This window comes from Peromyscus eremicus, chromosome 23 (assembly GCF_949786415.1).
Source record: "Peromyscus eremicus chromosome 23, PerEre_H2_v1, whole genome shotgun sequence".
NCBI lineage: Eukaryota > Metazoa > Chordata > Mammalia > Rodentia > Cricetidae > Peromyscus > Peromyscus eremicus.
The window spans coordinates 52544-75116 of NC_081438.1; the positions used below are offsets into that span (position 1 = coordinate 52544).

Sequence of the window (22573 nt, forward strand, 5' to 3'; positions counted from 1 at the left end):
CAAGTCTTACTCTAGCAGAATACTCCTATGTTGATGAAACAGAACTCTAGTTTGTTGCTTGATGTTAGGAATCATACCCAGAGCTTTATACATTCTAAATGAATACTACCACTGAAATATGTATGGAGGGTGTACCCTCAACCCAGATCATTCACTTAGTGCAAAGAAAACTGTTAATTTGAGGTGAAGCTAGTCACAGGAGACTCTGAAATAAAACAGTCCATGGTGCTGCTTTTACGAAAGCTGCTCTGCCATATGGGCTACATGATCCAGCAAAATCTATGGTCTTTCCTTCTTTCTTTCTTTCTTTCTTTCTTTCTTTTTTTTTTTTTTTTTTTTTTGAGACAAGATTTCTCATTGTAACAGCCCTAGCTGGCCTTGAACTCACACAGATCCACTTGCCTCTGCTTTCCAAGTGCTTGGATTACGGGTGTGTGCCACCACCACCCAGCTGCCATGAGATTTTTATACAGATAATTACTCTCTTTTTGAGAAAGCATAGACACATATTACTGTATCCAGCAGGTTTTTTTTTTTTAAATTTCATGATGGTGGGTGTTTTGCCTGCATGTATGTCTGTACCATCATAGCCACGACTTATTACCAAAATCTGACACAAAATTCTGGTTATGGCTCCTTCTCCCAAGATAACCAGCCAGCAACCTGGTAGCAAGTTGATAACATTGCATTAGGAAGGAGGCAGTTTTTTCTTACTAGAACGACAATATGTATAGATGATAAGTATTTTGCACCCTGATAGGCTTCTTTGCTGACTCAGCAATTCAGATCAGAGCAAATCAGGAAAAGCCCAGGTTTAATGGGTAAAGCATTCCCAGGTGATTCCCCAGCCCCTCTGAGAGGAGTCTGGGATGAGAGACCGGAAGAATCACGTGTCTGTTTTCAGGGATGACAGCTTATATACCCTGTGGCAGTGGTCTTGAGCCTCTCTGGGGGAGGAGCTGTGTTTGGCAGGCTATGAAGTGGGGGTTTGGGGAAAGAAATGGGGGAGGGGAGTTGAGGTAGATCTTCCACCAGAACATTCCAGACTCTTTGGGAATAGGGATGCCAGGGTGCCAGGGTTTGAGGTGGAGCTCCCACTCAAACAATATTGTTTGCATTCTCTGTATGAAATGCTCTATCCAATTACTCACTAATTCCACCATCACTGTATTCTATACATTGTTGCTTTTGATCAAGGAATTCACACCAAATGATGGTCACCCTGGCTCCAGTACATGGAATTTATGGGTCTTGCTGTGCAGGGAACATAAATCTACTAGTTTATTTCTATGATACAAATATAATATCATGCACCACATAGCAATTTGGTTAATGATGGAACCAGTGGTGGCTCTGAAAGATTTCAATGAAGCTTTAAAATTCCTATTGTCCAGTATTAGTATTGTTTCATTTCTATGTTTAGATACACTAATATCGTTGTATTACAAGTGCCTACAATGTTCAGTGCAGTAACATGCTATTCAGGTTTGTAGCCTAGGAACAATAGACAGCATATAGCTTAGTTATGTAGTAGGCTCTACCATCCAGGCTTTTATAAATGCGATACTCAACAATGAAATGATCTAGTGAAGCATTACTTCAAACACACTTACCTTAAGGCTAGGAATAGCTATAAATGTTGAATGCAAGTCTAATCACTGTGCTGACTCCATGTTCCTAGAGGCAGCCACTGCTACTTCCTTTCATATCCTTCAAAGATATTTGTAGATATTGGCAAAGAAGCATTCCCACAGATGTTTACAAATACGTTTGTGTATGTGTCTTTTTGTTTGTTTGTTTTCGAGACAGGGTTTCTCTGTTGTTTTGGTGCCTGTCCTGGATCTTGCTCTGTAGACCAGGCTGGCCTTGAATTCACAGAGATCCGCCTGGCTCTGCCTCCCAAGTGCTGGGATTAAGGGCGTGCCACCACTGCCCAGTATATCTTTTATTTTTTTTTAAATCCGATGTTTAATACTTTTTTGAAGCTGTTCATCAGCAAAGACATTCCTCTGAGCGGCTAGAGTACCACTCACTATGTGGACTTGCCTCCCTGTCTTCAGTGACTTCCTTCTTCCTGGGCATTGTTTTTGCCAATGTTTCACTTTCACCAAGGGCCACAAACATGCTTGTGCATCCTTCTTTGGGATGCAACACAGGAATTACACGAGAATCTAAGAAACATGATTTAATGGGAAAGATATCGCAAGTCTGCCCTCAGAGACCAGTTACCCGTTTCTATTCTGATTGACAGCCTAGTTGTGCTCCTTGCTAAAGGCTGGTCCAGTGTACCAAAATTCCCCGTTTTGTAATCTGATCTGTGAAAATAGTATTTTATCTCTCTACAGATTAACTAGCAAACCCTATTTGTATTACAGGCGAGGCTTTAAGGACTTTGCAATTTAGAAGTTACTCGGCCCTTTTTGCCTCAACATAACATGGCGCCCTCCACAGCTACTTCCGAGCTTTGCAGGAGAGTAAGCCGGCCTACCAGCATCAAAGATGGCAACCAAGTGCGCATCCTCTTGTCTGCGCAGGCTCGGATCGCCTCGGCCCGCCCCCTCTGGATCGCTGTTCCTGGCACCGCTCTAGCCGTCGCTCTCTGTGGGCCCCGCCGCCAGCCAATCGCCCGGCGTACCGCCCTAAACCCCTCCCCCTCGCCTCCCGTGGATCAGCTGAGGGACCCGAGATGTCTGTTGACAGCGGCGGCGGCTGTGTGGCCGGTTCCGGGATCCTCGCAGGGCGGGGGGTAAGCTGGCTGGCGGGCGGGGTCCCGGCTGGGGAGTCGGCGGCCGGCTAGCTGGCGGCGGCGTTGAGTTTGTGAGGTAGTCCCTGAGCCATCGTTTCCGGGTCTCTGTAGATGTGAGTCCTATGGAGCAACCCGGAGAAGAGGAGCAGCAGCCACCGCAGGAGCCCTGGGGGAGGCTCCTTCGTCTAGGCGCGGAGGAGGACGAACCTCAAATCCTTCTGTGGAAACGCGAGTGGACCATCGGAAGGAGGAGAGGTGCGGAAGCCAGAGTGGATTGAGAACGAGGATAAGGGCTGAAGGGGTGGACAGGGATTAAGGCTAGAGACCCAAAGGGTGTACCCGACTGAGGACAGAGACTGAGGGCCTAGAACAGGATCGAAGACCTAGGCATCAAAGTGGACTTAGATGGGGAGCGGACAGGGGACTTGAGGTGGGCAAAATACAGGGCTGGTGGTACAGAGACTATCAGAATGCGGAGAAGGGTGCACTGTGCTCCCCCCCTTTTTTTTTTTTCTATAAAATGGGCTTTCCAGCAGGACCTGCTATTTAGTTACTTATTTGTCTGTTCAGTTGGTCCTCTGGTTGTTGGATGATGGATATTATTCAGTTCTCATTACAACAACGAAAGTAGGACATGAAAAGGTAGAAGACACAGACAAGGTTTGCCCAGCTAAGGCCCCATGGATGCTGGGTTCATAGAAGTGCTCCTAGCCCCAAATGTTCTGTCCAGGGCCCTGAAGGAGGAAGTATCTGACAACTAGTGGAAGCTGTTGGAAGTCATAGTGAGGGTAGGAAGCCAGTGACACTGGCTTGAGGAGATGAAGATGGCAGGAGTTAGAAGATCCTGTGTTATTAAGATACTACTTCTCTTCTGGTGTTCAAAGCCAATGCCATTCAATTCCATTCAAAATCCCATAAAACTTTTAGTGTGGATATCAGAGGACAACCTCCGGGTGTTAGATCTAGCTTTCCACCTTGTAGTATTAACGAACTAGTACAGTGACCTTTACATTGTTAGTGTTATTAATAAACTCACTGGAAGTATTCCTATGAGCAAGCAGATTTTTGTTTCTTGTTTTAGCATGCATCATGGAGTATCTTGATATGCATATTATAATAATGGGCTCTCTAATGCATGTGTGTTCACATGTACATGATCATATGTTTGCTGAGGTAGATGTCAGACATCTTCCTCTCTCACTCTACATATTATTTTTTGAGACAGGGTCTCAGTAGATCTGCAAATATGTCCTTCAGAATACAATCTTGTGCCTGTTACCGTACACTTCTCTTTCCCAAAGGAATGAAATTAGAATTTAATAACAAAAGGAAAACTGAAAGGTTATGTAGAAATTAGACACCACACTTAAACAGTTGATAGATGAAAAAATAAACCGCAGGAACTTTAGGGGGAAAAAATGCTAGCCAGGCAGTGGTGGCGCACATGCCTATAGTCTCAGCACAGCTGGATCTCTGTGAGTTCAAGGCCAGCCTGGTCTACACAGTAAGTTTCAGGATAGCCAAAGCTACACAGAGAAACTCTGTCTCAAAACACCATCAAAATTTAAGTGTGGTGGTACATGATTGTAATCCTAGTTCTGGAGAGGCAGGTACAAAAGGGTCCCTTAAATTTGCTGGCCAACCAGTTTTGCAGAATTCTTGAGCTCTAGGTTCAGTGAGAGACCCTGTCTCAAAAAATAATATGTAGAGCAAGAGAGGAAGATGTCTGACATCTACCTCTGCAAACATATGATCATGTACATACACACACACGTGTTAGAGAGCCCATTATTATAACATGCATATCAAGATACTCCATGATGCATGCTAAAACAAGAAACAAAAATCTGCTTGCTCATAGGAATACTTCCAGTGAGTTTATTAATATCACTAACAATGTAAAGGTCGTTGTACTAGTTCATTAATACTACAAGGTGGAAAGCTAGATCTAACACCTGGAGGTTGTCCTCTGATATCCACACTAAAAGTTTTATGAGATTTTGAATGGAATTGAATGGAATTGGCTTTGAATGCCAGAAGAGTGAAAGGGTTTTCATACCCCAATACTGGGTTTCTTCGCTGATGCAATAAATCAGATCAGGCTAAATTAAAAGTCCAGGTTTAACGAGCAAAGCACCCCCGGGTGATTCTCTGGGGGAGAAAGCAGGAGAGGAATCACATGGCAGGTCTAGAGACCTTCTCTTCTCGGGGAGGAGCCGACTCTTGGCGGGCTTTCTGAGGGGCGGAGTCTGGAATGAGAGGAGAGGGGCCCCAGCAGAGCTTCCCAACAAATAGAAGTATCTTTTTTTTTTTTTGGTTTTTCGAGACAGGGTTTCTCTGTGTAGCTTTGCGCCTCTCCTGGGACTCACTTGGTAGCCCAGGCTGGCCTCGAACTCACAGAGATCCACCTGGCTCTGCCTCCCAAGTGCTGGGATTAAAGGCGTGCGCCACCACCGCCCGGCCAGAAGTATCTTAATAACACAGGATCTTCTAACTCCTGCCATCTTCATCTCCTCAAGCCAGTGTCACTGGCTTCCTACCCTCACCATGACTTCCAACAGCTCCCACTAGTTGTCAGATACTTCCTCCTTCAGGGCCCTGGATAGAACATTTGGGGCTAGGAGCACTTCTATGAACCCAGCATCCATGGGGCCTTAGCTGGGCAAACCTTGTCTGTGTCTTCTACCTTTTCATGTCTTCATCCTCCTCTGTGGTGACTCAGTTATTCCTGTACTTTGGCTGGGTCTATTGAGCTACTGGCAAGGAATGAAAAGGTCCCTATGTAGAATCTCAGTGACTTGTCAGACCAGAGCGAGCAGGAGGCGAATACCAGAAGCAGGGGCTTGGGACCTTCCATGACCATCAACACTACCTCAAGACCCTGGAGGACCTTTCAGACAAGATTCTTGGCTGCCTTCATTGGCAACTCCAGATTTGTTCACAGATGGACAGCACCTGTCTAGCTGTAGATGATTTCTAAATAAATCAAAATTTAGATGCATCAGACCAGATCCTGTATCTGAGCCTGAAGACAAACATCAGTGAACTGATCTTGAACAATGTGGAGATATAGGTTGCAAGCCTAGAGGAAAAGCTGATGTACCTGCAGAATCCTAAATGTCTCTACCTTTTACTGGGGTGGGATCTCTTGAACAAGCTCCAGGCAACAATAGCTTTCTCAGGAGACTCTCCTAGGTTGCAGTTGAACATTTTTACTAAGGCTTTAACTATAACCTATCCAATAAGTGAGAAATATCTACTTCTCCAAAATCCAACACATTCCCTGGAAGAGGAATAGAAAAAGTTGCTGATGCAGGAACTTCCGACAGTTTGGCCAGAGGACAATCTTCCTGGCTTGACAAAACATGTACCACCCATCATAATGCAACTGAAATCTGGGGCAGTGCCCATTTGAGTCAGAGCATCTGGTGGTTGGTCAGGCTAGTGTGGACATATATTCTACTCTGGGCATTGACCAATCCATGTTCTAAAGAGACAAGACCATATGAGATTGTGGCAGAGAAGAACTGCAAGGATGAACAACTGATGTCCAATCAAACTGACTGGCTGAACTCTGAAGTGGTTACCACATGAAATAACTCTACATGAACAAGTCTTAGGTTACTGACCTACAACATATCCTCCAGAATCTTGAAATATAGCTTCATTTGTAGCCTGACATAAAAGCTTTCCTGGAAGGCATGCTAACAGAGACAGAAGTCCACTTTAGAGCCCAGTTGGTACAGATCTAGGTAATGATCAACTGCATTTAAGCCTATCTGGGTAACATGTATGCTGATATCCTGAAGTGCCAGCAGCTCATGAACATCATATGGTGGCTGGAGCAGGGTATTGCTGTCTGTGCAGCCTGGTTAAGGGCCATGTGTTATACAAACACTCATCCCCCAGATCCTCTGAGTCATTAGATGTTTAGACTTCTTTTCTTACAGAGGATTTCACCTGGTAGGTGATGAAGGAAGAGATGCTGATCCTGGCTTTTCCCTTTCTTGCCAATAAAATTTGGTGGGCCAAGGAGGGGAAGTATTGAGTCTTCTGATCTGCCAGTCCATAGGTCCGTGATGGAATCAAAGCACAGGCCAAAACAGGATAAGGTTGTGGTTTCATATGGGACATTGTCTCCCCCTTACCCTTCATGGTTCACTTATTTTGAGACAGTCTTAAGATATATAGCCCAGGCTGACCTCCAGCCTAAAAATCTTCCTAACCTAGCCTGTGAGGTACCTCAGTACTGGGATTCTTGCCTTGCTTGTTCTTTTCATTTATTTATTTATTGATTAATTTATGTATTTATGTATTTTTTTGATTTTTTGAGATACGGTTTCTCTGTGTAGCCCTGGCTGTCCTGGAATGCAGAGGTCCACCTGCCCCTGCATCCTGAGTGCTGAGATTAAAGGCATGTGCCACCACCACCCAGGAAGAACTAGTTTAAAATACTGAAAATTTAATTAAACCCTTTGGTTTTTGTTTTGCTTTTACAATTGAGATCTATTTCTCTTCTGAGCTATTTGTGTGATAAACTGTTGTAAGAAGCTGTTGCTATGATGGGTTTCTTGCAGGTGACTGGGTTCAGGAAGGCATGGCCCTGTACTTTAGGTTAACACTTGAGTACTTAATTGTTGTTTGTGTATGTAGGCACAATTGGTCACAGACTGGAAAAGCAAGGCAGTAGTACTCACAGAACCCACAGTAATGTCCAGTACCTTCTTGCCATCTGTTTCAGGTTGTGACCTCTCTTTCCCCAGCAATAAACTGGTCTCTGGAGATCACTGTAAACTTAGAGTGGATGACAAATCTGGTCAGGTGACCCTGGAAGACACCAGGTGAGCACTGTATTTTCTCTTTCCTTTTGTAACTTAAGAAGCTGACATGATGTTACAGTGTACAGGGGCTTCCTTTTTCTAAAGTACTGCTCAGGTTCTCAAGTCATCAGGATGTACATTTTCTAGTTTCCATATGGGATCCTAGGTGTGGTTTAGTTCCATTGGCTCATTTTCTAATTAAATCAAATATGGCTCACATGACTCAGAAATAAGATTTAAAATATATTGAGAGGTTTTTCTTTTACTTTTATTGAAAATAGATTTTTTCTTCCATACAATATATTCTGATTATGGTTTCTTCTCCCTCTACTCCTCCCAGTCCCTCTCCACTTCCCCTTCCATCTGGATCCAACCCATTCTGTCTCTCATTAGAAAACATTCATATTATTATTATTATTAATAATAATAATAATAATAAATATAATATAGTAAGATAAAACAAAAACAAACAAATTGGAATAATACAAACAGAAGGAAAAGACCCCAAGAAAAGGCACAAGAAATAGATACAGACACAGAGACACACTCAGTCACACATTCAGGAGGAATCCCATAAAATAACAAAACCAGAAGCCATATATATATGCAAAGGACATACAGGGTAAAAACAAATAAAATTAAATTAATTTTTTGTTTGTTTGTTTTTTGTTTTTTGTTTTTCGAGACAGGGTTTCTCTGTGTAGCTTTGCGCCTTTCCTGGGACTCACTTGGTAGCCCAGGCTGGCCTCGAACTCACAGAGATCCGCCTGGCTCTGCCTCCCGAGTGCTGGGATTAAAGGCGTGCGCCACCACAGCTAAATTAAATTTTTAAAAGAGAGAAGAAAATAAAATAAAAGCCCTGACACAACATTATGAGACAAAGAGCCTTCAAAGACGATGTTGAGTTAATTTTCTGTTGACCATCTACTGCTTAGTCTTAGTAGGCTAGTTCCTTCTGGATGTTCTTGGGACAATCTCCTGTCAGAGGTGCTGTCTTCTGGGGCAGAGGTGGGCTGGAGGAGAAGCAGGTAGTCCAGGTAGAGGCACAAGGACATGTAGGGTAGGTGGAGGTGATGAGTCGGAATTACAGCAGGGCATTTGGGCTTCAGCCTGAGAGAAGGGGTTCATTTTTCGAGAACCAGTATGAAATGGACAATTGGAAGATGCCTGGTTGCAGATGGCCAGTTAGGATTGTGTCAAGATTGTGGTCTGCATACAGTTTATCAGTTTTACTGGGACGTGGGCATGCCTTTGTATTTAAGTCCTGCCTTGGCTGCTGTTATGCTGCAGTGACAAAGCTGAGTAGTTGGAGTGAGACTTTGTGACCACAGAATTTGAACTAGTGCCATGTGCTTTATGGAAAATGTTCATCATTCCTTGACCTGAGAGAATTAAATTTCAAGAGTGACATACAAATTCCTTCCAGTGCTGGACCTCCAGAATGAAGCTGCAGAGCCAAGGACTGGTTCAGTTGTTGAGTTTTGTGTTCAGTGTACTGTGCTCTTTGGCCATCGTGTGCTCAATAACTGATTTTCCAATAGGTCTCCACCAAAATGTTCTTCCCAAGAGAATCCTTCTTGTCCCCACAGTCTAGGCCTGGGATATGTCCTTTGGCCTCTCCATCTAGCAATGTGATTAATTATAATTGGGTCACTGCATCTTCTGAGCTCAGGAGCCGTGCTATCTTCCAGTTGAAAGCCCAAATTTTATTTTGCTTTTGTCTTGAATGCATCTTCTGGGAAGGATTAGTTCAAGGAATGAACTGACTGCGGTCAGTTCATTGTTGGAGAGAACTGACTGAGCTATTGACAGCTCAGGAAAGAAGGAAATGACGGCACTGTGCTGTCTCAGGATTAGACCTCAGGATCTACCTCGAGACGTACAAGAAAGAATAGAATGGTCAAAAGCATGCTGCTTTTGCAGATGACCCAGGTTCAAGTCTCAACACCCACATGGCCACTCAAAACCATCTGTAATTCCAGTTCCAGGAGTTCCAGTGCCCTCTACTGGCCTCCACAGGCACTGTGGTGTGTGGGTGTGTGGGTGTGTGGGTGTGTGGTGTGTGTGTGTGCACACATACACACACACACACACACCACACACACACCCAGAGTTGCTCATTTGCCAGTAAATGGGTAGTAACAGGCAAGCTTTTTGTCTTAGAGTATTATCAGATGGTACTTGCATATATAAAACAGTTAAATAATTTCTTTCTTTCTTTCTTTTTTTGTGAGACAGTATTTCTCTTTGTAACAGCTCTTTCTGGCTGCCCTGGAACTTGCTTTGTAAACCAGGCTGGCATTGAATTTATAGAGATCTGCCTGCCTCTGCCCCATGAATGCTGGGATTAAAGGTGTTTGCCACTACTAGCTGGCAGTTAAATAGTTTCTTGTCCTCTCTGAGTATTTTCAAAATGGTAATACTGAGCAGATTTCTTAATGGTAGTAGAAAGAGTTTACCCTATTTAATTGTTTTGAGTAGGGTGACTTACACTTTTGTTTTCTTTACAGCACCAATGGAACAGTAATCAACAAGCTGCAAGTTGTTAAGAAGCAGACTTACCCTTTACAGAGTGGGGATGTCATCTATTTGGTATACAGGAAGAATGAGCCAGAACACAGTAAGAGAGAAAAATTTACAGGTGTAGATACTTTCCCCAGGCGTTGTACCAAGAAGCAAGCTGTCCAACTTAGGCTGGAAAACACCCTCAGAAGAAACGTGTTGATGCAGACATTTTCATAGAAAGTGACAATTACAGAGATTCTTGGTGTAAACACTTGGATAGAGTGCTGACTCTTTAGGCAAGGCTTTTCTTCAAGAATGCCACCAGCAACTGCATAGCTTATAATGGCAGCCAAGAAGGAGAAAATGGGCTGGGCTAAACAGTAGAATTGGAGTGTGGGAATAAAATCCATATGGAGACCCTGGAAGTCATTGGCAGTTCTGTTCTTGGAGACTTTACAAAAAGCAACAAAGGGTAGACTGGATCCAGCTCTATATAGGATAAGGAGAGTTGTAAGAATATTTGAATGTCACCCTGAAATAATTGAAGACCACCATAAGGAAAAATGAGGGCACTAATATTCCTTAGGTCCTCTTAAAGTAAACCAGCCTCTAGCCACATAGGAGGAACTCGAATCTTCCTTCTAGTGGTTTGTGGTTATTAGTGAAGCATGTCTTTTTCACCCTTGTCTGTCTTCTATGGCCATTTTTCCCTTTGGTTGCTTGCTTATATTTAGATTAGTAAAAATGTGGTTTGCTTTTATTAGAATCACTTAAACTGTTGAATGTTGTTACCAGATGGTAAATAAAGATAATCAAAAAACAGGTTTGTGATAATCAAAGATGAGCAGGAGTGAGGAGGTCTCACTTTCCACTGGGGCCACCACTCCCTGATTTGGTTAATTTCCTTTTAGATGTGGCATACCTCTATGAATCTTTAAATGAAAAACAAAGCTTGCCTCAAGAATCCTTTGGTAAGTGAGCCTATGGCAAAGGCCTGCATGTTGTAAAGGGCCTTTGAGTTCTAGGAATGGCCATTTAGCCCCCAAAGTGTCTTTCTGGGTTCTGAATGCATTCTCTTTATTTTTGTACCTGTAGAAGCCAATAAAGAAAATATGTTCCATGTGACCAAAGACTCCTCAGGTCCAGGGCAGGGTGATGACCTCCAGGTTCCACCATTGTCACCCATGGCTCAAACATGCTTAGAGGAACCACAGCCATCAACATCGACATCAGACCTCTTCCCCACGGCCTCTACCTCTTCTATGGAGCCAGAGCTGACCTCTGCAGGGCAAAAGCATTCCTCTAGCTCTGGTGAGATGGGGATCACAATGACAGTCGCAGTTTTTTGTTCCTTGAGATACAGTAAATCCATTCATCAGTAAGTGTTCTGTAGTCATGTGTACTAATTTATTTCATTCCCAGGAGAAAGACTAAACGTTAAGGACCATGGTAACATAGTATTTTTGTAATTTTACCTAAAAAATATAATTAATATACTATAAATATCACTCAGTTAAAATGTACCCATCAGTGTTTTAGGTACATTTACAAGGTTACATGGCCATCACTGTTAATTACAGAACATTCTATCACATAAAAGGAAATTCATGTATCTCCATGCATTTATTTGTATGTTCTAAACATTTTGTGTTCATATTCATACAGTATGTGGTCTTATGACTGGCTCCTTCATTTATCATAATGTTTTCAAGGTTTATCTAGAACTGTGTGGTGCTTAAAACCAGTCTTAATATGCCCTGTTCCTCATGGCTGGTCATTTTTTCTTTTTTTGGTTTGATCCCCAGCAATACACATACATAAACACTCAAAGAAAACTTACTTTGCCATTACATTTATGTTCTATTCCATCTCTCTATGTGCATAACATGTAGTCTGATAAGGCTCTACTGACTTTCTGATCAGATTTCATAGAATGGGTAAAGTTTCATATCATTTGTAATTTTTTTTTTCAAGACAGTGTTTCCCTGTGTAGTTTTGGTTCCTGTCCTGGATCTCGCCCTGTAGATCAGGCTGGCCTCAAACTCACAGAGAATGTTTTGTAATTTTTAAAAATGAAAATTTTCTATCTGTATGCTGAAGTGTTTTCATACTAACAAAATAATTATAGTTAAAACTTAGTGCCTACTAGATGTGAGATGGTATAATAAGTACTTTTATATGTTCAGTTTCCCCATCTGGAACCTTCCAAAGTGCCATTATATAATCTTTGTCCTCAAATAAAAATCATGGCTGAACAGAAAAGGCTCTGAAGGTCAGAGGAGGAGTAGGTTCCAGGGCCAGGAGATGGCCTGGGAACTTAGATTCCTGTTCTTTCTTTAGTATATGAGTTAATTTGTTCCTGAAATAATTCCCCTGCCCCTCTTTTTTTGCTTTAGATTGGTATAAACCAGTTTCTTCTTTTTCCAAATACTAGTGCTTATCATTTTAATATTATAAAGTAGATATGTATTGTACTATAATATTATGAATAAGCTAGAGAATAATGGAAAGTTTCTTGACTTTTCAGCCAAGTTCATTCAAGATGTATGTGATACTTAAGCTTCTATCTGTTTAGGTCAGAACTCTTCCTGTTAGTTGCTGTTATTTCCTTTACCATACTCTCTACTCCTGTCAGAAGTGTATTTACTTCACATCTTTTTTGGGTGTATTTAGTATATAATATGCATTTTGTGATTTCAAGAATGTGTACTTGTACCTCTTAGACCTAGTATTTAGGGATGATCCTGTTGTAGACCTCCCTGCGTGTCTTTACATGTGAATGTGCCACTTGCCTCTAGCTTCATTAGCAAAGATGGGCTCTAGTGCATTTAAGATATAACTCATATATGGATGAGTATTTGTATAAGACATGCACCATTCTTAAATGATGCATGTGAAATCTCTAACTCCATAACGCACTATGTTTATTGAATCAGTGACTTCCCTGACTCTTTCTTCTGAAGTAGATAAATCACAACCTGTCTTATTTGTTCCTTTTCACAGGACTTGGGAATGCAGGCATTTCCCTAAAAGAATGTAGTTCACTTATTGCAAATGGTGAACTCTCCAGCCTTTCTCCAGTTCTCCAAGACAAAGAAACACCCTTTTCTTTGGAAACTGAAGACCATGAGGAATTGGAGCCTGCCAAAAAAAGGATGAAAGGAGGTTAGACTCTGGCTGTTCTGTGCATCCTTTGGCCTCTTGTACCCTGTGCTTGCTGTGCTGGCTGTTGCCTGCAGAGGATTCCCACTGTGTGCAGAAGTATGGGATCTGCCTCAGGTTTATACTGTAACAACTTGCATTTTCTGTATGAAAGTCTAGGATTCTTCCTGTTTGCATAATTCAAATGGAACTATTCACTACTAAGTCATGCTATTGTTCTGAAAACTGCATTTTCAATTACAAATGGATGTCAAAGTCTTCTATCTTTGATAGGACAGTAATTTCTTTAAAAAATGTTATTTTAAGCAGGATATGGTGACACATACCGATAATCTCAGAACTTGGGAGGATTGGACTTCAAGGTCAGCTGGCTCTGTAATAGTGTGATAGAAGAGCGCTAGAAATAATGTCGTGGGGGAAGAAACTGGATTATCTGAATATTTGTGGTAAAATATATTAATTGCCTTGTGGAGGCCATGGTATGAATCACAATAATTATATTTAAAAAGTAAGTATAGGGCTGGTGACATGGCTCAACAGGTAAAAAGGCATTTGTTGTGAAGCTTGGCAGCCTGAGTTCAATCTCTGGAACCTACATAAAGGTGGAAGTAGAGAGCTGACGTCCCAAAGTTGTTCTCTGACCTCCACATGTGTGCTTGTATGCTGTGGCATGGATATACATTCAAATACACACACATATTCTCTCTCTCTCTCTCTCTCTTTCTCTCTCTAATATTAATTTCTTCCAAAAAAAAATGTATTAAGCCAGCCATAGTGATGCACGCCTTTAATTCCAGTACTCAGGGGGCAGAGGCAGGTGGATCTCTGAGTTTGAGACTAGCTTGGAGACCCTATCTTGGAGGAAAAAAAAATACTAATATGATGTGATTTGCTTGCTTGTTTGTTTTTGTTTTTTGAGACAGGGTTTCTCTGTGAAGCCCTGGCTGTCCTAGAACTCACTCTGTAGACCAGGTTGACTTCAAACTCACAGAGATCTACCTGCCTCTGCCTCCTGAGTACTAGAATTAAAGGTGTGCACCACCACTGTGAGGTGATTTTAACAAAAATGGAAAATTAGAGGCTGAGAGATTGCTCAGTGGTTAAGAACCCTTACTCTTTTTTTTTTTTTTTTTTTTTTTTTTGGTTTTTCGAGACAGGGTTTCTCTGTGTAGCTTTGCGCCTCTCCTGGAACTCACTTGGTAGCCCAGGCTGGCCTCGAACTCACAGAGATCCGCCTGTCTCTGCCTCCCGAGTGCTGGGATTCAAGGCGTGCGCCACCACTGCCCGGCCAAGAACCCTTACTCTTGCTGAGGACCTAAGTTTGGTTCCCAGCACCTACATGATGGCTTATAACCACCTGTAACTCCAGTTTCAGGGGACCTAATGCCAAGTTTGGGCTTTGACAGGCACCAGATAGTGCATAGTACACATACATGCATGCAGGCACTCACACATACATAACAAATATGTAAGTATGGGCGGTGGTGGCACACACCTTTAATCCCAGCACTCAGGAGGCAGAGACAGCCTGATGTTGTGAGTTTGAGGTCAGCCTGGTCTGGAGAGCAAGTTCTAGGACAGCTAGGACTGTTACACAGAGAAACCCTGTCACGAAAAAACAAAAATAAATAAATAAAATAAAAAATAAAAATAAATCTTTTTAAAAATAGAAAATTATGAGCCGAGCGGTGGTGGCACACGCCTTTAATCCCAGCACTCGGGAGGCAGAGCCAGGCGGATCTCTGTGAGTTCGAGGCCAGCCTGGACTACCAAGTGAGTTCCAGGAAAGGCGCAAAGCTACACAGAGAAACCCTGTCTCAAAAAAACAAAACAAAAAAAAAAAAAAAAAAGGAAAAGGGGCTGGAGAGATGGCTCAGAGGTTAAGAGCACTGACTGCTCTTCCAGAGGTCCTGAGTTCAATTCCCAGCAACCACATGGTGGCTCACAACCATCTGTAATGAGATCTGGTGCCCTCTTCTGGCCTTCAGTCATATATGCTGTATATGTAATAAATAAATCTTTAAAAAAAAAAGGAAAAATAGAAAATTATATAATATAGAAAAATTCGTTAGGCTAATTAGCTTAGCAGTGAATACTTAATAGATTCATAATGATGGCCATAAAATCATCAATACTTGCTCAGTGATATTAAGAGGACCCTTCAAATTGGTAAATCAGTTTGTTAAAGGATGTAATTCAGTGGTTGAGCCTAATGTGTAAGGCTCTAGATTTGATTCCAATACTGCAAACAAAATAAGTCAACTGTAGTATTATAATACAAACATATGGCCCAAAAAACTGAATAATTTCCTCAGATAAGGAAACTAGGTAAGGAAAGACCAGGGCAAAGACTAACTGCATTTATTTCCTTCTAGATGACTTTTAAAATTGTATGCTTTTTTTTTCCTTTTCAGATGGCCTTTTGCTATGTAGCCCTGGCTAGCCTGGAACTTGCTATGTAGACCAGGCTGGCCTCAAACTCACAGAGATCCACCTACCTCTACCTCCCCCACATGTGCCACTATGCCCAGCCTATTAATCCAACTTGTAAAAATAAAATAAAAATTGAGCCAGGTATGATGCTGCACACCTATAATCCCAGTTCTGGGGAAATGGAAACAGTTGAATCAGATCTTTAAGGTAATCCTCCACTACATAATGAGTTTGACACTAATCGGGGCACCCGGAGAACATCTGAAAAACAATAATAGTAGTAGTAGTGGTACTTCATGTGTGTATATATAAATGTATCAGGAGAAAGAACATTTTAAAACTGCCAATGCCATCTTAGAGTTATATTTCCAGGATTTTCCTTTGTGCATGGGGTTGTATTTTATTTGTTTAAACAAAAATGACATTTACAAAAATACTATACAACTGGTCCTCCCTCTTCCCTTTCCTCTCCCACTTGTTACCTTTATGTGTTATGCATACATGCTCACATCCTGAGTGTGTCCTTCTTTTTTTTTTTCTTTTAGGTCAGCAATTGTTCTTCTAAACTAGAGTTTAGGAACAAAGGAACATGTGACTTATTTGGGACCGTCTTAAAAATAGTCTTTATAGCCGGGCGGTGGTGGCGCACGCCTTTAATCCCAGCACTTGGGAGGCAGAGCCAGGCGGATCTCTGTGAGTTCGAGGCCAGCCTGGACTACAAAGTGAGTTCCAGGAAAGGTGCAAAGCTACACAGAGAAACCCTGTCTCGAAAAACAAAACAAAACAAAACAAAACAAAAAAAATAGTCTTTATATAACCAGGCATGGTGGCATATGCCTTGAATCCCAACTCTGTTCTAGGGCAGTCTGGTCTGTGAGTTCCTGGACAGCCAGGCTACATGCAGAGACCCTGTCTCAAAAAACAGCAGCAGCAACAACAAAAAAAGTCTTTATACATAAGTGGCTTTGTTTCCTCTGCTTTTGATGGACAATAGAAACCTGAGGATCTTCTGTGTCTTCAGATTAAGTGGTTGTGACTGGTTGCACTTGTCCTTTTGTCTTATAGATGGGGAGCTTGACTTAAACCTGCAGTTATTGATTGCAGACCAACATGGAAATGCGCAAACCTCACGTGAGGATGTCAGAGTTGCCTCTGTGAAGCCAGACAAGATGGAGGAGACACTAACCTGCATCATCTGTCAAGACCTTCTGCATGACTGTGTGAGGTGTGCTGCTTCATATGCCTAGGGTTGATTCGGTAGCAGTGACTCCTTTGACAAGTTGTGGAATGACCATAAATAAAACAGACTTTGATCCTCTTTTTGCCCTGGAATCTACTCAGGTTTCCATTTTCCTTTTACTTGTGCTGTCAACAAGGAGAAATTCTCAAACCTGGAGACCAGGGCCATAGAATCAATGAGATATGATCAATCTTGGTTTTGTCTGACACAGGCCATGAGTAACCCAGAAAACCTGGTCTTTGCCTTGTAGGAGGATCATGTGAAGTATACTGAATTTTAAACATTTCCTGACTAAAGACATAATACTTAGAATGAAGTTCCCAGGATTATCTTTGGGAGAAATTTCTCTTGGCTTTTGTTTGGGAGCTTGGGAGGTGGATCCTGATCCTACCCAACCAAGTCCCCAAACACTTGGTGTCTCTGTTGCTTGTGTTCCTGAAGTTATGATCTGCTCTTTGTTCCCCCGAAAACAGGGATATAGCTCTGATTTTTTTTTTAATCTTATAGCACTGAGCTTAAGTAGTTATAGGTTAGATGATAGAGTTCTCCACAGTTGGCTCATAGCATCGTTGTTGGGTAGGTCTGCTGCAGATTTTGTCTGAGTGTCATAGTGGCCGATCTTTGGAAGATTTTGTCAGGAAATTTGTTCTTTGTTCCTTCATATTCTGCCAGTTTGCAGCCTTGTATGCACACATTTTGTGCAGCTTGCTACTCTGGCTGGATGGAGCGTTCATCTTTGTGCCCTACCTGCCGATGTCCAGTGGAGCGGATCTGCAAAAACCACATCCTGAACAACCTTGTGGAAGCATACCTTATTCAGCACCCAGGTCAGCTTCACTGACTTTCCCTTCTAGGGCCTGGGGCTGCGAGCTCTGCTCTGAGTAGTCTAGATTCTCTCTCTAGTCCTGTTTCCCTTGCCAGTGAATTTTGCAATGCCCTTTTTAATTTAGATAAGAGTCGCAGTGAAGAAGATCTGAGAAGTATGGATGCAAGAAATAAAATCACTCAAGATATGCTGCAACCCAAAGTCAGGAGGTCTTTCTCTGATGAAGAGGGGAGTTCAGAGGACCTGCTAGAGCTGTCAGATGTTGATAGTGAATCCTCAGACATCAGGTTAGACATGTGCCTGGGAATAAGAAGTACATCAATATTGCGCTTAACTGTATTGTGGGGTGTACAGCTATAGGACTTCAGTAAGTCAGTTTCCTTTATGTTTTTAACTTGTTTCCTCAAATTGGAGTATGGCCAGAGTGGATGGACTCTGAGCAACAATGAATAGGTTAAGAGCCTCAGGTAGCCTTGATGGTCTTTTTTAATTAATTAATTTGTTTATTTATATATTTATTTTGAGACAAGGCCTCTCTGTAGCTTTTGCTGTCCTGGAACTTACTATGTAGACCAGACTGGCCTTGACCTCACAGTGGTCCACCTGCCTTAGCCTCCTGAGTGCTAAGATTAAAGGCCTGTGGCACCATGCCCAGCCTTGTTGTCTCTATATATAGCCCTGGCTGTCCTGGACTTAACAGTGTTATCCAGGCTGTCCTTGAACTCACAGACATGCCTGCTTCTGCCTCTTAAGCAGTGGAATTCAAGGCATGCACCACCATTCCCAGCTTCCTCAATGGGTTGTGAACCCCACCTCCTCATGAATACTGATTCACTGGCTATAGCAGAAAAGTGTTATGTGTTGTTTTCCCCTCATAAGCACACCTAATTCTTGTAATTAGAGACTGTAAATCCTTGGCTGTAAATGGTAGTGTTATAATTTCTTAGAGTAGTATCAGGAAAGGCATAATCCCCAGGCTGAAAGGACACAGCCCTTTGAGACCCAATTTTACCTGCCGATACATTGGTTTCAGGTGTACGTTTTGGGCCAAGGCTATACTATTTAAAAAAAAAAAAAAAAAAAAGTAAATAACCTCCCCTGGATTAGAGAGTGAGTTCACAGCTAGCCTGAGAAACTTAGACTCTTATCTCAAAATAAAAATATTAAAAAAGTTCTGGAAGTGTAGCTCAGTGATGGAATGTTTGCCTAGCATGTGAGAATTGACCATGAGGTCAATCTATCATACTACGAGAAAAAAAAAAAAAAATCCCCCAAACCAAACAAATTTGGATGTGGCTGCTGACACCTGTAATTCTAGCTCACTAGGACCCTCTTGCCTCAGTCTTAACAGTGCTGGGATTATAGCTGTGCTCTGATTTTACCATACTGTATTGAGTGAGCTAGCAATACTTTCAGTATAGTTTTTTCTCATGAGCATCTCCTTAAGAGACAACTCTTATGGGTTTTCTTGGCCTTGGAGCTTATGAGCCGATGTCCTACTGAGTGGGAACTAAGTGGTCCAGAGTAGAGTGCACTGAAGCATGGGGTGTGGGGGATTGAACAAGAAAGTAGCTGAACACAGAGTAGCTATCATGTGGTGGATGCTATCCTGTTCCAGGTGGTTATAGGTAATGTCCTCCCAGTGGTGGGAGCTGGGCAGAGAGGAGGGGTCAGCTGCTTTCAACACACACACTGAAGTGTTGCTGCAGGTGAGTAGAGGTAGTGCAGAGGCCTTGAAGAGTAGAAGCCCAACAGCTGGAGCTGGGAGTTGATGATAATGTAACAATGATGTCTACCTGTTCCTTTGTGACTTCAGTTCTGCTTGTTCTTCTCACAGTCAGCCATATATTGTATGCAGACAGTGTCCTGAATACAGAAGGCAAGCAGTGCAGTCTCTTCCTTGCCCAGTCCCAGAAAGCGAGCTAGGAGCTACACAGGCCCTTGGTGGGGAAGCACCATCAACATCTACCAGCTTGCCAGCGGGTAAGATAGTGGTATCTAACTCTGAGCTTTTCCTTCCATTGTGTTACATCCTTGTGATTCTTGTTCTAGTTTCCTATGGTGCGATTCCTCTATGAAGTCTCTCCTGTCTTCTAGTCCTCTGTTTCAGCAATCCTCTTGCCTCTCATAGCCTCATAACCAGTATTGGTAAGAAATTAGGGGAGCCAGGCATGATAATGCATACCTTTAAATCCCAGCACTCGGGAGGCAGAGGCAGGCAGATCTCTGTGAGTTCAAGGCCAGCCTGGTCTACAAAGTGAATTCCAGGACAGCCAGTGCTACACAGAGAAACCCTGTCTTCAAAAACCAAAAACCAAAAAAAAGGGGGGGAGCCTGGCAGAGATAGGAGGATCTCGGTGAGTTCAAGGCTAGCCTGATCTGTCTCAAAAAAGAGAAAGAAATTAGGTGAATATCTGTTTATTTGAGGGGCTCCCCTTTTGGACACACCTAGTAATTAACAGTCCTGGTTTTAACTTTTGGTCTCACTTCAACTTACTGCTTCAGGCGTTTGCCAAAGCCAAAATGATCACTCTGTCGCTGTCACCCAAACGAGAGACTGGCTTCTTTCTAGCAGCGTGTACTAAATTCCCATAGTCTGTTTTGTCTCTCCGTAGAGTTGCCCTCTAAACAATCTCTCATTAGCTGTATTTCCAACACATAGGTCCCTGGATGCATTGAGAAAAGCAAGAGAGGGGCTGAGACACAGCTCAGTGATAGAGGGCATGCTTAGCATTCGCAAGGCATTTGGTTCCACCCCAACTTAAAGGAAAACAAAGAAAATAGGGAAAGAGAAAAGGAGAGCTGTCCACTTGCGTGGGGCATGAAGTTCTTATCTCTGAGGGTTGAAGCCTAGCAAGTAGAACTGGCCGCAGGTAGCATAACAGTATCCCCTGCCTGGGGTTGGCCACTCTAGTTCTAGCTCTGCCTGTTCTTTTTTTTTTTTTTTTTTGGTTTTTTGAGACAGGGTTTCTCTGTGTAGCTTTGCACCTTTCCTGGAACTCACTTGGTAGTCCAGGCTGGCCTCGAACTCACAGAGATCCGCCTGGCTCTGCCTCCCGAGTGCTGGGATTAAAGGCGTGCGCCACCACCACCCGGGGTGCCTGTTCTTACTACAGTGGGCACTGTGATCATTGCCAAATTAAAGATAGCCTTAGGAGCCCCGGCCCTTTATCTGGTATTTAGCCTGAGTATGTTAGAAGGCCACTAACCTAGGGTTGTAATTAAGAGCCACATTCTTGGCTACCCTACTAGAACACTGTTCCAGTTCTCTGAGTCACTACTACTTCTACTTCTTCTTCTTCTTCTTCTTCTTCTTCTTCTTCTTCTTCTTCTTCTTCTTCTTCTTCCATTTATTTTGTGTGCATTTGTGTGAAGGTGTCAGACAGACAGTTGTGAGCTGCCATGTAGGTGCTGGGAATTGAACCCAGGTCCTCTGGAAGAGCAGCCAGTGCTTTTAACCACTGAGCCATCTCTCCATCCCTTGAGTCACTTCTAGAACCCATAATTGGGGCAGCAAAGCAGTGCTCAGCAACCAGAGGTAGATATTTGACCACTACCCAGAATGGACTTTTTGGTCTTTTGAAGTAGAGTCTCAATTTATAACTCAGGCTGGCCTAAAACTCAGTACATATCTCAGGCTAGCCTTGAACATGTGGTCATCCTGCCTCAGACTCTCAATAACTAGCACTATAGGTGTATATCCTCATGCCTGACTTGAACTCCCTTAGTCCAGTTACTTAAAAAAAATTATTTATGTATATATGAATGAATGTGTACATGTATATGGGTATTTTTGGTGCTGGGGATTAAGCCTAAGACTTCTCAAACACTAGACAAGTACTCACTGAGCTATAGCCATTGAATTCCCATATTTCAAATGGCAGAATATCATTTGGCCACTTAGGAAGTAGTTTGAAGTCCTCCCAGATCCTGTCCCTCCTCCTATGTACTTCATAGTTGCCTCTCTAAATGTAATTTTTTTGTCTGGTGTCTAGATATATTCTGACCTAAATATGTGTGTGCTTCAGCAGCCCAGGATTATATGTGCCCTCTTCAAGGAAGCCATGCCATATGTACCTGTTGCTTCCAGCCTATGCCTGACCGGAGAGCTGAACGTGAGCAGGATTCCAGTGTTGCCCCTCAGCAGTGTGAGTATGTTAGTCTCCCTGAGGTGCCCCCTCCAACAGGAGGACATTCTTGTGCATCCTTCATGGCTTGATTTTTCAAATAAAATTGACTTTATGTGGACTGTGAAACAAAGATACAATTTTTCTCCATCTGCATATAATAATTTGATCCCACATGAGCAAACTGAACACTCTATTTTTTCCTACCAGTTGATAAACATTGCCTTGTGGAGACCACATTTCCTTATGTAGGTGGTCCTCCTTCTGGGATCTGAATCTATATTCATTCTCATGTCAGTACTATATTCATTATATAATGTATTACTTACAAATCTAATAGATGAAATATCTTGTTTTTAATTTACATTTCTTACCATTAAAACTGGTCTTTGAATAGAGAGATAGCTAAGTGGTGGAACACTTGCTTAGCATGTATAAGCTCCTGGGTTTCATTCTCAGCATTGCAACACATCAAAAAACAAATGGAACTCTTCATTTATTTAATGGCTGTTTGAATATATTTTTGTTCATGTTCATGTTCATGATGTTCATGTCTATTGCCTTTTTAAAATATTCCTCAGCTTCAGAGTTCCTTGGTCATTTGTGCTGTTAAATGAAGAAAAGCATAAACTCATGTGGCCACATCAACAAGTCTCTGCAGTGCCTGAGCCAATCTTCTGGATATCAAGGGCACAATGTATGATACAGTACAAG

The 22573-nt window shown here is 42.4% G+C and overlaps 1 protein-coding gene across 2 annotated transcripts in view; it reads left to right on the forward strand.

Moving 5' to 3' along the window:
• Nucleotides 1-2614: 2614 nt before the first annotated feature.
• The window catches only part of Chfr (checkpoint with forkhead and ring finger domains), a 33624-nt gene continuing 13665 nt past the window's right edge, over nucleotides 2615-22573 (forward strand). The window contains exons 1-12 of one of the 2 annotated variants that reach the window (XM_059249738.1): nucleotides 2615-2746; nucleotides 2858-3001; nucleotides 7488-7587; nucleotides 10077-10186; nucleotides 10983-11042; nucleotides 11167-11382; nucleotides 13075-13236; nucleotides 16732-16891; nucleotides 17579-17733; nucleotides 17857-18019; nucleotides 19570-19715; nucleotides 21761-21880. In XM_059249738.1, coding sequence (XP_059105721.1) covers nucleotides 2869-3001; nucleotides 7488-7587; nucleotides 10077-10186; nucleotides 10983-11042; nucleotides 11167-11382; nucleotides 13075-13236; nucleotides 16732-16891; nucleotides 17579-17733; nucleotides 17857-18019; nucleotides 19570-19715; nucleotides 21761-21880 — 1525 coding nt within the window. In that variant the 5' untranslated portion in view covers nucleotides 2615-2746; nucleotides 2858-2868. The remainder of the gene's footprint in view (nucleotides 2747-2857; nucleotides 3002-7487; nucleotides 7588-10076; nucleotides 10187-10982; nucleotides 11043-11166; nucleotides 11383-13074; nucleotides 13237-16731; nucleotides 16892-17578; nucleotides 17734-17856; nucleotides 18020-19569; nucleotides 19716-21760; nucleotides 21881-22573) is intronic. The other variant, XM_059249739.1, reaches the window with a different exon arrangement.